General features: G+C 45.1%; 1 protein-coding gene across 5 annotated transcripts in view; it reads right to left on the bottom strand.

Moving 5' to 3' along the window:
• The window catches only part of stac (SH3 and cysteine rich domain), a 30,438-nt gene extending 15,192 nt beyond the window's left edge, over positions 1 to 15,246 (bottom strand). For 2 of the 5 annotated variants that reach the window (XM_080011816.1, XM_080011820.1), the window contains exons 1-4: positions 14,932 to 15,246; positions 13,641 to 13,673; positions 11,026 to 11,359; positions 2,748 to 2,881 (exon numbers count right to left, since the gene is read on the bottom strand). In XM_080011816.1, the coding sequence (XP_079867942.1) occupies positions 2,748 to 2,881; positions 11,026 to 11,359; positions 13,641 to 13,673; positions 14,932 to 15,048 (618 nt within the window). In that variant the 5' untranslated portion in view covers positions 15,049 to 15,246. The remainder of the gene's footprint in view (positions 1 to 2,747; positions 2,882 to 11,025; positions 11,360 to 13,640; positions 13,674 to 14,931) is intronic. The other 3 variants (XM_080011817.1, XM_080011818.1, XM_080011819.1) reach the window with 3 other exon arrangements.
• Positions 15,247 to 16,489: the final 1,243 nt, after the last annotated feature.

Raw genomic sequence — 16,489 nt, 5'->3', positions numbered from 1 at the left:
AAAAGCTAATCATGGGAAGTGCTCTGTTGGCTGCAGAGACCAGCACAAATCTTTTCAAAGAGAGAGGAGTCAATACCAACTGTCGAAACTGCAGACGATGGAAATGTATTAAGTATTAAGTATAAAGTATTAAAAAAAAAAACAATCTGCTGTCTTTCTGTGTGTGTGTGTGTGTGTGTGTGTGTGTGTGTGTGTGTTTTATTAATGTAAAGCACTTTGAATTGAGCTGCATGATCTGTATGAAAGGTGCTATACAGGTAGGTGTGTGTGTGTGTGTGTGTGTGTGTGTGTGTGTGTGTGTGTGTGTGTGTGTGTGTGTGTGTGTGTGTGTGTGCGCCAACAGAGCGGTTCCCATGCTTAGGCAGCCCTGCGGTGCTTGATCGTTCTCCATCCGCGGGTGGAGTTACTCAGATGGGCGGTGGTTCTAATTGTAATGAGTCTCAATGTGAACGGCTTGTTGAATCCCATGTTTTCTGACAAAGGCAGCTTTCTAAAAACTGACTGTGTTGTCTTATGTCACAGTTTGTGAGTTAGTAGATTCATCAGAGACCCAAATGTAGGTGCACAAGCACTGAAAAAGTCAGTTTTTCATAATAATCCTTTAATTATATTTCGTTTTGGAGAATTACTTTTCGAGGCAAATATCTATACTTTATACTCTACTACATTTCTAACACAGCTACTGTACGTTACCTTAGTTTATTATAAAGGATAGGATATTGACGAGCAAGTACTTCTATTCTTTCACTTAAGTAGAAATGTCAATGTGCTACTTCCACTTTTTGGCCAGAGTCATTTGGTGTCAGGGGTATTTGTACTCTGAGTACTTCTTCCACCGCCATCACGTTGCTCCACTGGGGTTCCACTCACACAGAACTTATTCCTGGCGATTGCGAAACTTTTACTGGATCCATGTGAACGGTTTCGACCCTGTGGACGCACGTAGGTACGAAGTAAACATCCCAAACATCATGTAACTGGACACCACCCGGTTATTTCTTTCTTTCTTTCTTTCCTTCTTTCTTTCCTTCTTCCTTTCTTTTCCGTCTCTGCGGATGACTACAGTGTCTCAGTTCGGTCGTGGCTGCCAGTTTTCTCCGGGCCGCTATGGAAGAAGCAAAATGACGAATGCTCCTTGGCGCAGATTTTCATACGTTCGACGACTTCCTCCTCCTCCTCCTCCTCCTCCTCCTCCTCCACTGGAAAAAAAAAACAACCCCACCCACCCGTACACCCACCCACCCCACAGCCAGCGGAGAGGTTTTTACAACCAAACTGCCTCATTACGATGCAGAGCCACAGGCCTCGCGGGCGACGGAGACGGTGAGACAGATTGTGAAGCTGATGATTAATAATAATCACTCCCAATTTCAAGTATCACCACCTTATAATTATGACAGACGGGAGACGGTGAATGCCGGGCACAGCGAGCTGTGCGGCGACAACCGGTGGGAAAAAAAAGAACAGAAAACGCCAAAACGATACGGAAGGCAGGGACCGTTTGATTCTATAAAGATCCACTGCAATCTGTTTACATTGCAGGTCGATTGAATTACAGCTTATCAAATTCCCTCTATACAAAATAAACACAGCTGGTTATAAACTGTGTTTGAGGTCCACAGGAAGCAACTGTGTTCTTACATGTTTCTACGATAGAATAATTAGTTCTCCATTTTCACTCGCCATTATTATCACCATGCAGGCGAACAGGTAAGTACTATAGACCTACTGGTTCTGAGTGTGGGTCCGGGGACCCCCCAGGGGTCCTTCAAGAGGTTCCCAGCAAAATGATTAATAGTTAAACTTCATCTATCTATCTACACAATAATGACTGTTTTTATCATAGTTTCAACTGTTCTCTCCAGTACTATAGTATTGACAGGTCTGGAAGTTTGGACCAAATCATGTCTAACGATAATAAATCTTCTCAGACTGGGGGGTCCCCGAGACTACACCTTATCAAATGGGCTCCATTGAACTAATGCGAATCAAATTGAGGCGTCTCGATTTTGGAAAAGGTTGAGAATCCCTGCTGTAGAGAATCTCAGCATGTCTCTACCACCAGCCGTGTGATCTCCATGCTAACTTATCATGCTACCGGGAACTACGCACATGATAAGGCCCCTGAAAGCTGTATACAGAGTACGGAAAAACAGTATTGTGTGAAGCTCTGCTCTGCGGCATCGATTCTCTGACCCGCATGCCAAGCAGCAGAGGTCACGGCCAGATGAGACAGCACAATACAATAAAGTGAATAATGCATCTTTAACAACATAACATCTTTGTTATGAGTGACAATTTCAATAATAGTATTTTGTTTCCCTGGGGCGAGTCCAATTGATTCTGATAAACGTCTCGTGCCGACCGAAGCAAAGATGAACTTTTGGGGGAACGAGGAGGTCAGCGCTTTTGGTAAAAAGCGTAACCGCTCGTGGCGCCGTTATCTAACGAAACAGCCGTAACCTCGATGATATAACGATGATGGCACGATGACGAAGAGGACGAAGATGGAAACCACAGATGTACAGTATCAGCACACTCACACATGGGAGTGCGATGTCTGAATATGCACATTCTGTCTATAAACGGCCCATTCATTATTTTTATATTTGGTACATAACGGCATCAATTATAGACAACTCTACGTATCGCCCATGCTATTTTTGGCACTTTTCTCGTATCTCACTACGGTTGCTGTGGGTACATTGCGTCGTGTGCATGATGTTAGACCCGGAGTCCGTTCTTACCAGTTTGCCCATGCATCGCTGCTGCCCAACTCCGTTCTCACACTTATGGTGGAGGCTCATCTTGCAGGCTTTGCAGCGCAGGCCATGTTTGGCCGTGTTCCCTGCCAGGAACACCACATGCTTGGCCGTCGTTCCTGATAGACACACACATGCGCGCACGCACGCACGCACGCACACACACACACACACACACACACACACACACACACACACACATACACAGGCACACAAAAGGCAACATGGTCATATCAGGTTTTAGAGCAGAGGACAGGGATGGAAGTGACTGCAATGGAATTTCCAAATGAGCCACACTCGCCCAAGTTTCCAACTTTTAGGCAATCACAGCTCGTCCTTCTTCTGTTTCTCATCATAGTTTGGCAGAGCCATATTAAAATAACCTTTCAAAAAAAGCAGACCAACGTTCAACAACGCACAAATGAACTTCAGCGTCCTCCCTTTTTGCACCAAACACGATCAGATACGCAGGCTGTGGAGCTGCGCTGAGGAGGTCGTAATTAACGCATACATCCTAAAAAGTTTGCCGCGTCGCCCTCTCCGACAGAGAGAGCTGCGGCGGTCTCCGGGAACTAGAAAGCGCCGAAACGCCGGAGTTTAGAATTGAATTGGACCTCGGCTATCCGGACACCACCCCTCAAAGGCCTTTCCCTCCGTCTCCGCCGTTCACCTTCAGAGGGAATGGCTCCGCCCCTTCGTCTCGCCGACGCACCTTCAAGCTGTCGCCTGCGCCTCCCTCAGCCTCCCACGCCGATACACGACCGCCAAGGAAGATTAATGGGCTTCATTTAGGAACCAAAGCGACTCTGCACGCCGCGAGCGTGTGGGTTGGTGGTGGAGCGGGAGGTATAGAAGTGTGAATGGGCAACAACTATGTAATCAGAATTGGAGGGAAAGGTGTCGATCTGAGTCCAAAACGTAAAAGAGAGAGAGAGAGAGAGAGAGAGGAAATGGGAGAGAGAGTGTCGCTTGTGCTGGACAGAAGAGGTGTGAGAGCGGACGGGCGAGCGATGATAATGACGGGGGTTTTGCTCCGCCTTTGCTTGCTGGAGACAAGAGATAGATAGATAGATAGATAGATAGATAGATAGATAGATAGATAGATAGATAGATAGATAGATAGATAGATAGATAGATAGATAGATAGATAGATAAACAGATAGATAGATTGACAGGTGGATAGATAGGATTTAATGGAGCCCCATCAGTTTCTCTTTATCCGTCTACATCTGTCTATTTAACATTCAAACGAGCCAATCTGACATGAATCCCCAACGCCAGAGTCATTGACTAATACACCAGATAACAATCTGTAAAACATTTCTCAGAGTCCACGTTACTAATTAAAAGGACGAAAAAAAAAAAAAACAACAGGGACCAACACAGCAGTCGTGTTACATCGTGGAGTCCCGCTACAGTCTCACTGCTCTTATTCATTGTAGTTTGGGAGCTTTTGTGCCTCCAGCTCTTTATCGATTAGTCGATGAGCACGTGCTCGGCTCAGGCCCAGGCTTTTCGTGTGAAAAAATATGGTCATGCAAAGAATTTATTGATTTTAATTCGCCCGCTTGGCAATAAACACGACGAGCGTGTCAGACGCCGCGGCTTACCCAGGTCCCATTACGCTGACATCACCTCGTCGTGTTTTTTCCATGTTGTCAAGCTGACAACATCTTACACTTGGGATTTTTCGACATTGGATTTAACGGGCAAAAGCCAAAAAGCCAGAGAGAGAAAAAGAAAAGAGAACGGCCAACAACGCTCAGGTCCAGATGGTCTGCCTTACGCATTTTGGACCGGCAGGGTGAGCGGGTTCAATGAGGAAATGTCTTCCCGGCGCTCCGGACGACACAGCAAACACGAGATAGCGCGTTCCTCGGAAATATCCCGCGTATCTGTGGTTTCACTGAGCCCGAGCAGGGGAGGAGCGGGAGGGAGTCGAATCTCCGTTTGCATCTGTGCACGTGCATTGACGGGAACTCCTGTCACGACTATCTAGGGTCACGCCGCGGCGTCAGCAACCTGAAACCAAATCATAGGGATGAAAGGAGGTCCGTAATTCCCTGACGGAGGCTCTGGTATTGGGCTGGCTGAGCCTCACCGGAGACAAGACGAGCCGGTGTTATTGAGATGGGGAATGGGACTGACATGTGACCCAGGTCTGCGTCAACAACAAGAAAATAGCTTTAAAGAGGTAATCCATCGGATGGTCTGTGACGGGTGGATTACTGGGGGGATTAAGTCCCGAAATTGCAATTGCAATGCAAACGTCTTTTGTCAAAGGGGACCTACTGTGGTCCCTTTTACACATGTTAGTGTTTCCGAAGGATGACATCTACGAGGCCAAATTTTGCTCCGACTTTGATTGCCGTGCTCCAGGGATTTTTTTGTTTCATGAAAACGTCGGAAAATAAAATAAATAAAATAAATACATACATCTGCAATAAAAACACAGTTTGTTATTGGCTTTGTTTAGAGAAACGGGCAGCGGATCAGATGGAGAAGATGACCATATACTTTCTTATTAGTTTACCTCATTATTTGACACTTTGATATGAACTCCAAAACCACTTTCACACCAAAATGAGCGGGTTCACCCAGGGTTTTTTTTAATCCCGGGTCAATCCGCTCATTTTGGACACCTTTCCCATTGCCAGGAGAACTTTTTTTTCTGGTGCGTCGCGTTCGACGCCACAAACACACCGGAAAAGAGGCTTGTCATGGTTCCAGTGGGATTGGGACCAAAACGGTAGAGGAGGAGCACAAAACTGTGAAACTTTAAAAAAAAGTATTTTGAACTGTTCAAAAGAATTGGATCTTCGTGACCGTGCTGCCGGTGCGCACCCGGTCCTTCGACGGTGGGGACAGGGGACTGGCGGGGAGCGAGGGGGTTCTCCGCTGTGCTCCCCGCGGTGCGATCCCCACACTCACAACATTTCATGGTCCCCCATGCGGATAAAAGTAAATAAGTTCTGACTTTGGATTCAAAATGGGATTGAATAATACATGGATATTCCTGTCTATTTATGCGCCGGCGTCCAGGATTTCAACGCGGGTCGACCCGGGTGTCCTGTTCACGTCAGAGCCGATGGGAGGTGGGGCAGATTAAAATTTTTTTCCTCTTCTTTTTTCTTTCCCACTGGTGACAAATGCCGCATGTGTTACCGGGTTTTTGGTGCAGTAAGAAAGGGGTATAGTATGAACATCCAGCATTGTAACATTATATATATATGACAGAAAATAAGGAAAAGCACACTCTAATAGGTCCCCTTTAAACATTCGGGTTCGTCCTCGTCTTTGCTCTTAGACGGTCACTACTTTTCTCCAAACGTTGCCTTCTTCTGGTAAATTGATTTGTTTTGTTTTTCTCTCGGTCAACTGAGGCACATTCTTGTATTCTTGCCGGGAAAGGCGGACCATCAACAATAGAAAGAGCACGTAGAGGAGCACATGTATAATGCAACACTGAATAGCTATTTCCTGTAAAGTGCCAGCTAAATAAAAATAGTGTTTAATATGGGATTTGTTTTTACTAAATAAATGTTAGGATCATCTGATCCTTTCAGAGGTACCTGTGAAGATTATCAGGTCGATTGTTTTTTTTGGTTTGTTGAAAGGGACTCTCTGGGTCAAGTCTTTCCCGCGATTTTTCACAGATTTCCTTTTCAATGCCCTGCAACTTGTCACACTGGTGTCGGTTGGGATTTTCGCACTCGTATCGGGCGAGGCCATTTCAACGGCCAAGGAGGGAGCAAACTGCTGCATCCGAGTCGGCAGACATACGAGTGTGACAGCGCCATCACACCCGCTAGGTACCACCCGGACGAGATGGATACTGTGGTTGCTGCATAATGACATGTGCTGATGAGTTGGGGTGTGGATGCATGAATCTGTGTGTCATTATGTGTGTGTGTGTGTGTGTGTGTGTGTGTGCGCACGTGCGTGTGTGTGTGTGCAGAAAATTGGATGGGTGTGCTTGGGAATAAGTTTGTGTTTACGTATTTTTCCTGGCTGGGAAATAGGTCCAGGGAACGGAACGACTACACCCGCTTGCAGGCGACTGTTGGCCGTTGAAATGTGCTCTTACTGCACTGCAGAGAAATCGATAAAATGAAGTATATATTTATATAATCTCTAAATAGCGCATCAGAAATTAAACATTGGTTAATATACTTTTCTATGAGTGAAGTGCGTGTTTTTGAGTTGGCACCCAATCAAGTCATTTTGTTTATGTTTAAAGAGTAATTTTGCCACCTGGTATGAGCCTCACACCACCCACTGCACAATTTCGGAAAACACCAAGAAATGGGCGAGGTGACGAGGGGGCGGGGCTTGATACTAGAAATGTTTGACAATGAATTTAACTTATTATTAATTTCTACATTAACATTAACAGTTTATTTCAGCGTCATGGCGATACGAGCAGGATTGATGAGTTTAATCAGAAAAATCAGAGATGTGTTTTGGCTTAATTAAAAAAAAGATTTGTTCTCGAGCACAGCAGTGGACAAGTATGCAAACAGTTTTTTCACGCCTTTCTTCAAACTAATTTCAACTTTTTCTGTTTTTCAATGTTTTTTCCGAATTTTGTTCCCCCGTCTGGTGCTAGTGTCCCTTTGCTTTGTCCTTTATTTGACTATTGTTCGTCTCGCACGTACGCACCACCTTAAGCATAACGTTGGCTACAGCTCCTACATATGGATCCATTACCTCAGCCTCCTTATCTGGAGTTTCTCTAATTGCCTGTGTAAGTGACCTTGACAGTGACAAACACCACGACACTCTCTCCGGCCTCAACAACTCGGTTTTTTCAACTCGGGAAACTTAAATTAGCTTTTGCACGTCGGTATTTTATCTTGCACTCCTGAAAAAAACGATTTTCCTATTTGGAAAAAAAAAAAGACGGCAGTATAAATCTCGTGTGAAATTACATCTACCATCTGCTTTCTCTGTTAAAAAATTCATTCATGGCGGATAGACCAAAAAAAAAAAAAAAAAGAGGAGGAAGGATAGACAGGCTGGAAATCGTAGCTGAGTGTTTCTTTTCATGGATGGATCTGAATTTAATGTCACCCCCTTCACCTCACAGATGTTCTGGGTTAATTTCGCAGTTTAGTCACAATTAACTCCAGTATCGCATCATATTTTCAGTTACAAGTTTGCAGGTAACAATAGATAAATCCGTTTTTTTGCCATATGTACCTACAGTATTTATAAATATGTGCAAATGGATATTTATTGCTTATTGACAGGATAAACCCCTTGAGATGTGACATCAGCAAGCCTGGCCCCCTTGGTCCATGATTAGATTGGGTTTTATTCGATGACATAAAGTCAGTTCAGTTTTTGATTCAGGTTGAATATCAGTTTTATTTGACAATCCCATTCGCGTAATGGGATCATCCGTCACCATCAAATGCCGCCTGCCTTTATTGCTTGGAGGTTGTTGTGACGGAGCTGCTTCCTCTCACAGCAGCGGCTCATTTTGCTGCATATTTCGTCCGTCCGTTGTATGAAGAGCACCGCGTTTGGAAAGCAGATCAAATTAAAAATTTAAAAATAAAAAAAAAAATACCTTGAGTTTGCCTTGGCCTCACGGGCCTTCTGATTTTTGGGGTTTTAAGCAGGAGGTGTCAGAAAAGTTACCACAGGGATAACTGGCTTGCGGTGGCCAAGCGTTTGTAGCGACGTCGCTTTGTGATCCTTCGATGTCGGCTCTTCCCATCACTGTGAAGCAGAATTCACCAAGCCTTGGATTTTTCACCCACTAATAGGGAACGTGAGCCGGGTTTAGACCGTGTCGATGTGCTATCTTTGCTCGAGCTGCTAATAAATGATATTTCACACTCTTTCACCGACAGAGGAAGTGTCTCCTTCATTCCCGTGCATGAAATCGACAAATGCATTTTTACAAGCAATTTGCGGCGACAGCGAGTGAGCATTAACTCTGCATTAACTAAGCATCCTGTTTCCGCAGCACTTTCCATACGAACACTTCAATAAAGCGAGGCGACGTTATGCAAACAACCTCCAAACCGGTAAAAACACGCGTTCTCTAAGTGTATTTTTTCTTTCTTCTACGTTTGTTGGAACTGAATCACAAAACCAGAGCAACGTTGAAGAACATAAAAGTCAGAGGTCAAAGGTCAAGCTCAAGGTTTCCTGCACTTTTGGGGGTTGTACATTGAAGCGGACGGCACCCTCGGGTTGAGGTAATATCCCTTGGCTTTAGGTGAAAGTTGGGCCTGCGCAAACACGCAATTTCCTTTTTTCATTTCTAATGCAAGCAGGAGCTCACGTACCTATTCTACAGACTATATTCACCTCCAATACATCAATGGTTCTAGGCTCTAACCCCCTCAAACAGGAGTCGCTTTAAACTGCTCGTTCAGACGACCCCCAAAGTTTCAACAATTAACAGTTGAAGTTGCACTAAGTTTAAATGCATAAATCCAAGTTATGGATCAGAAAGTAAAATAAAATGATCTAAACTCCATCGAACCAACTTATTAATTGCTCCTTGAGACAGGCATTCTAAATACATTTATTGGGACATTTTAAAAATATATACTGTTTGCATTTAAACAAGCTATTTTAGACAATGAAACCTATATCTATCAGTAATATTTAGCGACTCCTTGCCTTGGTGACAGCATTTGGCGTTTTGATAACCGTTTTACTTGGGATGTGTCAAATTAAATCAGTACAGGACGCAATTAATTTTATATATCCAGCGATCCAATTATATATTTCACAAAAAAAACCTGAATTCAATTATTCAGGTAAATGATAATAAGTAATGTGTTGTGATGAAATTGTAAAATCGAATTAGTGTGGAAGGAAGTGTAATGCAATTCCCGTTCTTCATTATTGATGACATCCATTTTAAGCAGACATTTATGTAATAAAACATTCTGCCAAAGGTGCGAGGGGAGTGTTTAATATTTATGCAGTTGTCTTCATATTATTTGCATATTGCTATTTTGGTGTCGAGAACTTTAGTCAGACCTCAGTAAAAAAAAAAAAAAAAGACTTTATGTAAACACATTTATAGCCCCTATAAAAACGGCCCACAATAAAGAAATACGCTGCGATATATAGATATAGAGATTTATATTCTAGGTAAAACTCGACATTTATTGGACGATGAGTCTCATCCATTTCTTTCTACTGTGAATATTCAACATGCACTGATTTGAGACGGGTTTCCGATCATATCATTGCCAGGTCATAGCACCATAAAAGAACACCGACAAACACAATCCCCTCCTCCACCGCTCCCGCGCTCTTTAATCGGTCCTTCTCAAACTTGCACCCGTGTCCTTTTCTCCCCTTTAAGGGGAGAATTTTATTTTCCTTAAGAGCGTAGGAGACAGCCCTGCCCGAGTTTTGTATTTGGGTTGGAGCCCTCCCGTGTTTGAATTGCACTTCGTTGCCTTTATCTAGTTTTGATTTATATGCTTCCCTCCTCTGGGCTTTCATATAATTGAATTCATGCATCATGTAAAAAGCCCTTTGAACTGCCCTTGGTGTACGCAATGGGCCGTACAAATAAACTTGCCTCGGCTTGAATCGGACTTTGACAGCGCCGCCATTGCTCACTGCAGATACAGGGACGAACGGAGGGGCAGGACAGAGGGGCGGCGGCATGCTTTGTTTGGAAGGTACCTTGCCTCGCCGGCCGCGGACATAAAAGTACAGATATTGCAAATATGTGTGTGCGGGGGGGGGGGGTTGAGAGAGACGGCGGTTGTTTTTTAAGGAGTTGACTCTCGTCCTCGACGCTTGCCAATAAGCTCTCTTTCTGCCTACCTTCCAACCCCTCCGAGGGGACTGAGGCGAGTGAATTCAAGCTACGAGGGCAAAAACATAAATTGTACTTGTCACCATCCACATTCGTGTCTCATAGCTTCTGATTCGTCGGGGGCCGAGGTTTCCTGGCGGACTCTGGACAATAAGGCCCAAAAGGACACGGTGACAAGAAGAGGAGCAGAGGGGGGAAGGGGCGCCTCTGCAAGGGGCTTAGACACGCGTTCGAACAGTGGCCAACGTGGCAGGTGTTCCCAGCGACACCAACACCGAGTCACAGGTGTCGGCTCTCATGCTGGGTGGCTTTGTTCGGGGTGAGTGTCTGTACCTCCCGTCGGCTGGATCAGTGCGGTGACTGTGAGTACGGCACCCCAAATGTCGTCAAAAGCGCTAAAACGAAATGCTTCTCCTCACTGGCCAAGCAGGGGGGGAAAAATGGGACGTTTCACCGTACCTACGATCATGTGGTTGCAGACGTCGCAGAAGGTGGGCTTCTTGAAGATGTGCTCCATGAAGCAGTGCCCCGCCGAGTCCAGCTGGAAGGGGTTGCGGGACGGGGAGCGCGACGACGGCGGCGGGGCGCACGGGATGGCGGGGGGAACCGGCGGGATGGGGAGGTGGGCGGAGTGCGGCGGCGCCATGCCGATGGTGCTGAGGTGGCCCGTGCTGCTGCTGACGTCGGACAGCAGCTCCGTCTTGTTGTCGCTGCTGGTGCGGAAGAAGTTGTCGGCGCTCTTGCTGCGGATGCTCTTGGTCTTGAAGGACAGCGAGCGCTTGAGTCTCTGCAGCTGTCCCCCCGTGTGTGGGGGGGGGGGGGCGAGGGAGAGGGAGGACAGATAGCGGAGGGACGGGTGCGGGAGAGAGAGAGAGAGAGACAGAGAGAGAGACACATAACGGTCTGAAAGGCATCAACTCCGTTACGATCCGCTCAACTCCGCGGATCTCATCCAGAACATTTCCGGACCTCGCTAATTTTGGCGCACATTTCATTCGATTCCGGGAAACTCGACTTCTGCCGCCGGTGCACAGCGGCGGTCGATAAATGCCTAACGCTGCGGGGTGACTCATCAATCCTCCGAGCAGAACCTCACAGGTTCCCCCCCGCGTGGAACGCTAATGTCATCTCCTAAGTTACAGGGGGACGCATCATGTCGGGGCCAATTTCTCGACCGCTCGGCGGAGATTCCAATCCGTATCATTAGGACCCTCTTTAGACAGAAATCACCACTTATGAAATGGCATCGACGCCTCCTCGTTCAGTCGCTCAGCGTGCGCTTCCTCTTCTATGAATCAACGGAGTTGATTATCTACGCGCCGCGTGTCATGCAGTGGAGCCCCCGCTGCAAATCATGTTCCAGCGTCACTTTCTGTTCAAAGCGAAATAACAAAACAACGACACACGCCTCGCGTGTGTTAAGTGGCCGGTTATTAGGAGACTAATTCCTAATAATCAATTTTCCAGGATACAAAGGGAGACTGGAGACTGTTTATTTGCAAATAAACAGCGATTTGAACCGGGGGGGATAGTCAAGCTGCCGGGCGTCTAAAGGCCGATAAAAAAACAGACCTTTCTATTCAATTATTGATTTAGCGAAACTATTACATCACTCGATAACCATCAACGGTTTCGTCATGCGCATGCAGACGTGCAGTTAGGGACGTCTAAATGTATATCGCGGCCATGTCTTTGCCATGACGACAGCCCATCGATTCCCCGCCAGGTCAATCTGGAACGATCAATTGGGAGCCTTTCTTTACCGCTCCCGCCCACACACACAGGGAGGGGTGTGTGCGAAACGGGCGGGCCTACGTATGCACCTTATGCACAAGCACTCCCCTGGCGAAGCGTCGCACTCCCCGGGTTTTATACCCGACAGGAAAAACAAACAAACAAACAAATATCCCCTGAATGGATTTCAGATGACGCTTAATGACTTCCACCCGCGGGGGCCATAGGTTCTGCGTCCCTCCTTTGTTTACGTTGCGTCTCCAACACAATGGAAAACGGCAGACGCGGATTTTAACCTCTTCACCTCCTTCCCAGGCCTCCGGTTCTACCTGCTACAGCGGCAACGTTGAACGCGCGGGGGGGGATTACGGACGCCACCGAATCCACCATAACGTCGGGGAGCCAGCGGGTAAATCTACCCAAAGACATCCCATTAAATAAACGTAACATAAATCACCTTGATAAGATCATGATTTATATTACTTTGTTGTGGTTTTTAACACAAATTAAAGTTGTTTATTGGAACCAACTTTAAACTTTGTGTACATGCAGGGTTATTGCTATGATGAACTAAAGTACCGTATAAAGTACCCTATAAAACACTGGATTAAGTATTGTATAAGATAACGTATAAGTACTGTATAAGGTAATGTATTAAGCACTGTATAAGGTAATGTATAAAGTACTGCATAAGGTACTGTATAAAGTACTGTATAAGGTAATGTCTAAAGTACTGTATAAGGCACTGTATAAGCTAATGTAAAAAGTATTGGACAATGTAAAAAGTATTATGTGGTATAATGTACCACATAAAACACTGTATAAAGTACTGTATAGGGTATTGTATAAAGTTATGTATAAGGTACTGTATAAAGTACTATATAAAGTACTGTATAAAGTATTGTATAAGGTACTGTATAAAACAAGGTATAAAGTATTGTATAAATACTGTAAAATGTACTATATAAAGTACTTTATAAGGTATATATAAAGTATTGTATAAAGTACTATATAAAGTACTGTATAAAGTATTGTAAAGGGTACTGTATAAGGTAATATCTAAAGTATTGTATAAAGTACTACATAAAGTATTGCACAAAGTACTCTATAAAGTATTGTATAAGGTACTGTATACGGTTCTGTATAAAGTACTGTATAAAGTACTGTATAAAGTATTGTAGAGGGTACTGTACAAGGCACTGTATAAAGTATTGTAGAGGGTACTGTACAAGGTACTGTATAAAGTATTGTATAAGTACGGTATAAAGTACTGTATAAAATATTGTATAAAGTACTGTATAAAGTACTGTATAAAGCCACAGTCCGGAGCAGGTTCTCACCTTGCGTTTGTGATGTTCAGGCCTCGCAGTTTTCTTAAAGGGGGGAATATGAACACAAACAACGTGATGGCAGAGGGAAATACATTTTTGTCTGAGCTTAACGTACTTTAACCCGAGAACGAGGTGGGGAAAAACGGAGCATTTCTTCCTTTGTTACTGTTCCCCCGAGGTCTGTTAGTGCTACTATGGTGTCAGGGGGTGTTTTGAAAGTGTCGGGGGATGCTGCCAATGGCTGAAAAAGCGGCGAAACGTCGGCCAGGAGCCTCTTCAAATAGCACTCAATAACCCGGGGAACGCGACGGCCAAAGTGGGAGACCTGAAGCCTTAAAACGAAAAAAGACGAGATGTATAATCATTCTGAGCGAAACCTAACAGAGGACGCCAGAGCCAGGAATAAACAAGCGTTGCTTCACGACGAAGGGCTTTCCCTCATCCGCACCGCGCGTCCCTTTCAACGGATATTCCATTCGGGTTCGAGCGACTTTGCTCCCCGCCGTGCCGGAGTTGAGAGGGGGAACGGCGGGAGTGTCCCGGACCCACCACTCCCGACCATGTGTAGTACTCTAGGCAACGACTGACCCAAATAAATAGCAACGGAGTCGAGCGGAAGCCCTGGAACTGCACCATACAACCTACTTTGTGTGCCAGGCGAAACAGGACACCCCCGCGGGCCCGACGCCTGCCGTAGCGCCACGGCTCTTCTCCGTGTTTTGGAGATGCTAAAAACGCAGTCACGGCTCTAAAGAGCGTGACAAGTACATCCCCGCCGTGGCGTGAAACCGCGACGCGGAGCGCAGCGTGTGGCCCGGGACCGGAGGAGACGACCCCTCACAGCGGAGACAGGCTGGGCAGAATTGTGGACACAACTTTTATTTTATTTTATTTTATTTTCTTTTCTTTTATTTTCTTTTTTTTTTTTTAATAGCAAATAACATAAAGCAGTTTTCTTTGATTTTGTTGTCGTTTTTTTCAGGTTTTTGTTTTTTTTTCCGTGAACAATTCGAATCTTAAGTCTGTTTTTTTTCATTCCTAAAAATGCTTTAATAATTTCGTGGCGAAAAATGCAAACGACGAAAATGTTGAATCCTCGAATTTTGAGGTCTGTTATAATAAAATTATGATTAATAAATAAATATAAGCAAAAATAAATACAACTGGGGAAAAAAAAAATATATATATATATATATATTCTGTAAATATAATGTGACAAATCCGAATAGCCCTAAATGACCCACAGATAATACAAAATAAAATGAAGATAAAAAATCAACAACTCTGTCGGGGATGTTACCTTGGTCTCCTGCTGACCGGTGCTGGCCGCCGGGGACTGAGGTGGGTCGCCCTGGTCCCGGTCCTTGTCTTTGCCCCCGCTCTCATCCTGGGCCATGATGTCAGCCGGCGGGATCATCTCAATAAAACTGTTGCTGCTCTGAAGACTTGGCAATCTCTGGAATTTTAAAAATGCCACGGAAGCAGCTCCATGTTTCCTCTCGGGGTGTGAGTTAAAGGTCACCGCGTGGAGCGATGTCACCAAGTGCTGTCCATGCCCGGATCCGGGGGGACCGCGCAGCCCACCGGGAGGTCCGGTCCGGAGGAAGAGTCCACCAACAACAAGGAAAAAACAGGCGAACCTCCGACGGTCGAATCACGCAGAATCAAAGGATCCGATCCATGACGCCGTCGCGACCGGAGAGGGGGGGGGGGGGGGGCGGGGGGTACCCGTGCGTAATGCTCCGGGAGGCGGCTCCACGTCCACAGTGCGCGGCGCCGAGGAGCGCCAGGCGCGGAGTGGAAGAGCAGCGAAGTGGGATCTGGGCGGGGAGATGCTGGGTCTGGGTGGTGAGGAGGAGACGGAGGATGGAGGAGGGGGATGGAGGAGGGACGTTGGAGGGTGAGGGGGGGTGGGGAGGGTCTCACATTCTTTTTGTTGGCGTCATATGACAGTAATAAACCTAGAACCGGGACCGGAATTCGATTAAATGCACATCTTGTTTTTCTTTGTTGTTTAAAAAAAAACAAAAAAAGAACTTGCCTCTGAGGACAGTGACCCTAAAAATAAAAAAAAGTTCTTTCTTAAAGACAAAAGTACTATATCACCATTGCATTTTATGGGTTGTTGTTTTTTATTAGATTAGCCTCCCCTACCCTCTCTGTCTAATTCTGTCTCAATTCTAACTGGCATGAAAGTCACTAGAACAGAACAACTATTAAGTCTTTCTCTCTCTCTCTCTCTCTCTCTCTCTCTCTCCCAAATTCAAATTCAAAATGCTTAATTGCCAAGAGAACAATTTTGTTGTATTCTAAAAAAAAAAAGAATACACAAAACAATTAATTAAAAAATACACAATTCATGCCAATAAGAAGAAATAAGCGAATGAGTGAATAACTAAAATGATACATGTTGTAATAATAAATAAATTAAACTGCATTCTACTGTATAATGAATGAGCCCCCCTCTCTCTATCTCTCCCTCAGCCTCCCTTTACGTCCGAATCTCATCAGCCGCACTAATTAAGAAGCGCCTTTCCTCTCATAAGACTCTTGCCTCACAAACAAACCATTGTGTTGTATCTCAAGGTCCGGGGCACTTTGTGATGGCTGAATCCAGGCTCCGGTAAAGCCTTCTGGCATTTAAAAATCACTTAACTTGTGAAAGCACTTAAGGACCAAATCAGATTTTGGCAAACTGTATTGTAGCGACGGAGGCTACACAGTTAGCAATGTGCCTTCCTATTTCCCAGCATGCACGTGTTCAGACTTTGAGAGTTCTGTTATTACATTTTATTGTTATGTATGAGTTTTAAATGTGAAAGTTTTGTGCATGATTGTTCAGTGTAAAATTGTAAGAA

The sequence above is a fragment of the Zeus faber genome, assembly GCF_960531495.2.
Source record: "Zeus faber genome assembly, chromosome: 13".
NCBI lineage: Eukaryota > Metazoa > Chordata > Actinopteri > Zeiformes > Zeidae > Zeus > Zeus faber.
This window is presented reverse-complemented; position numbering and strand designations above follow the sequence as displayed.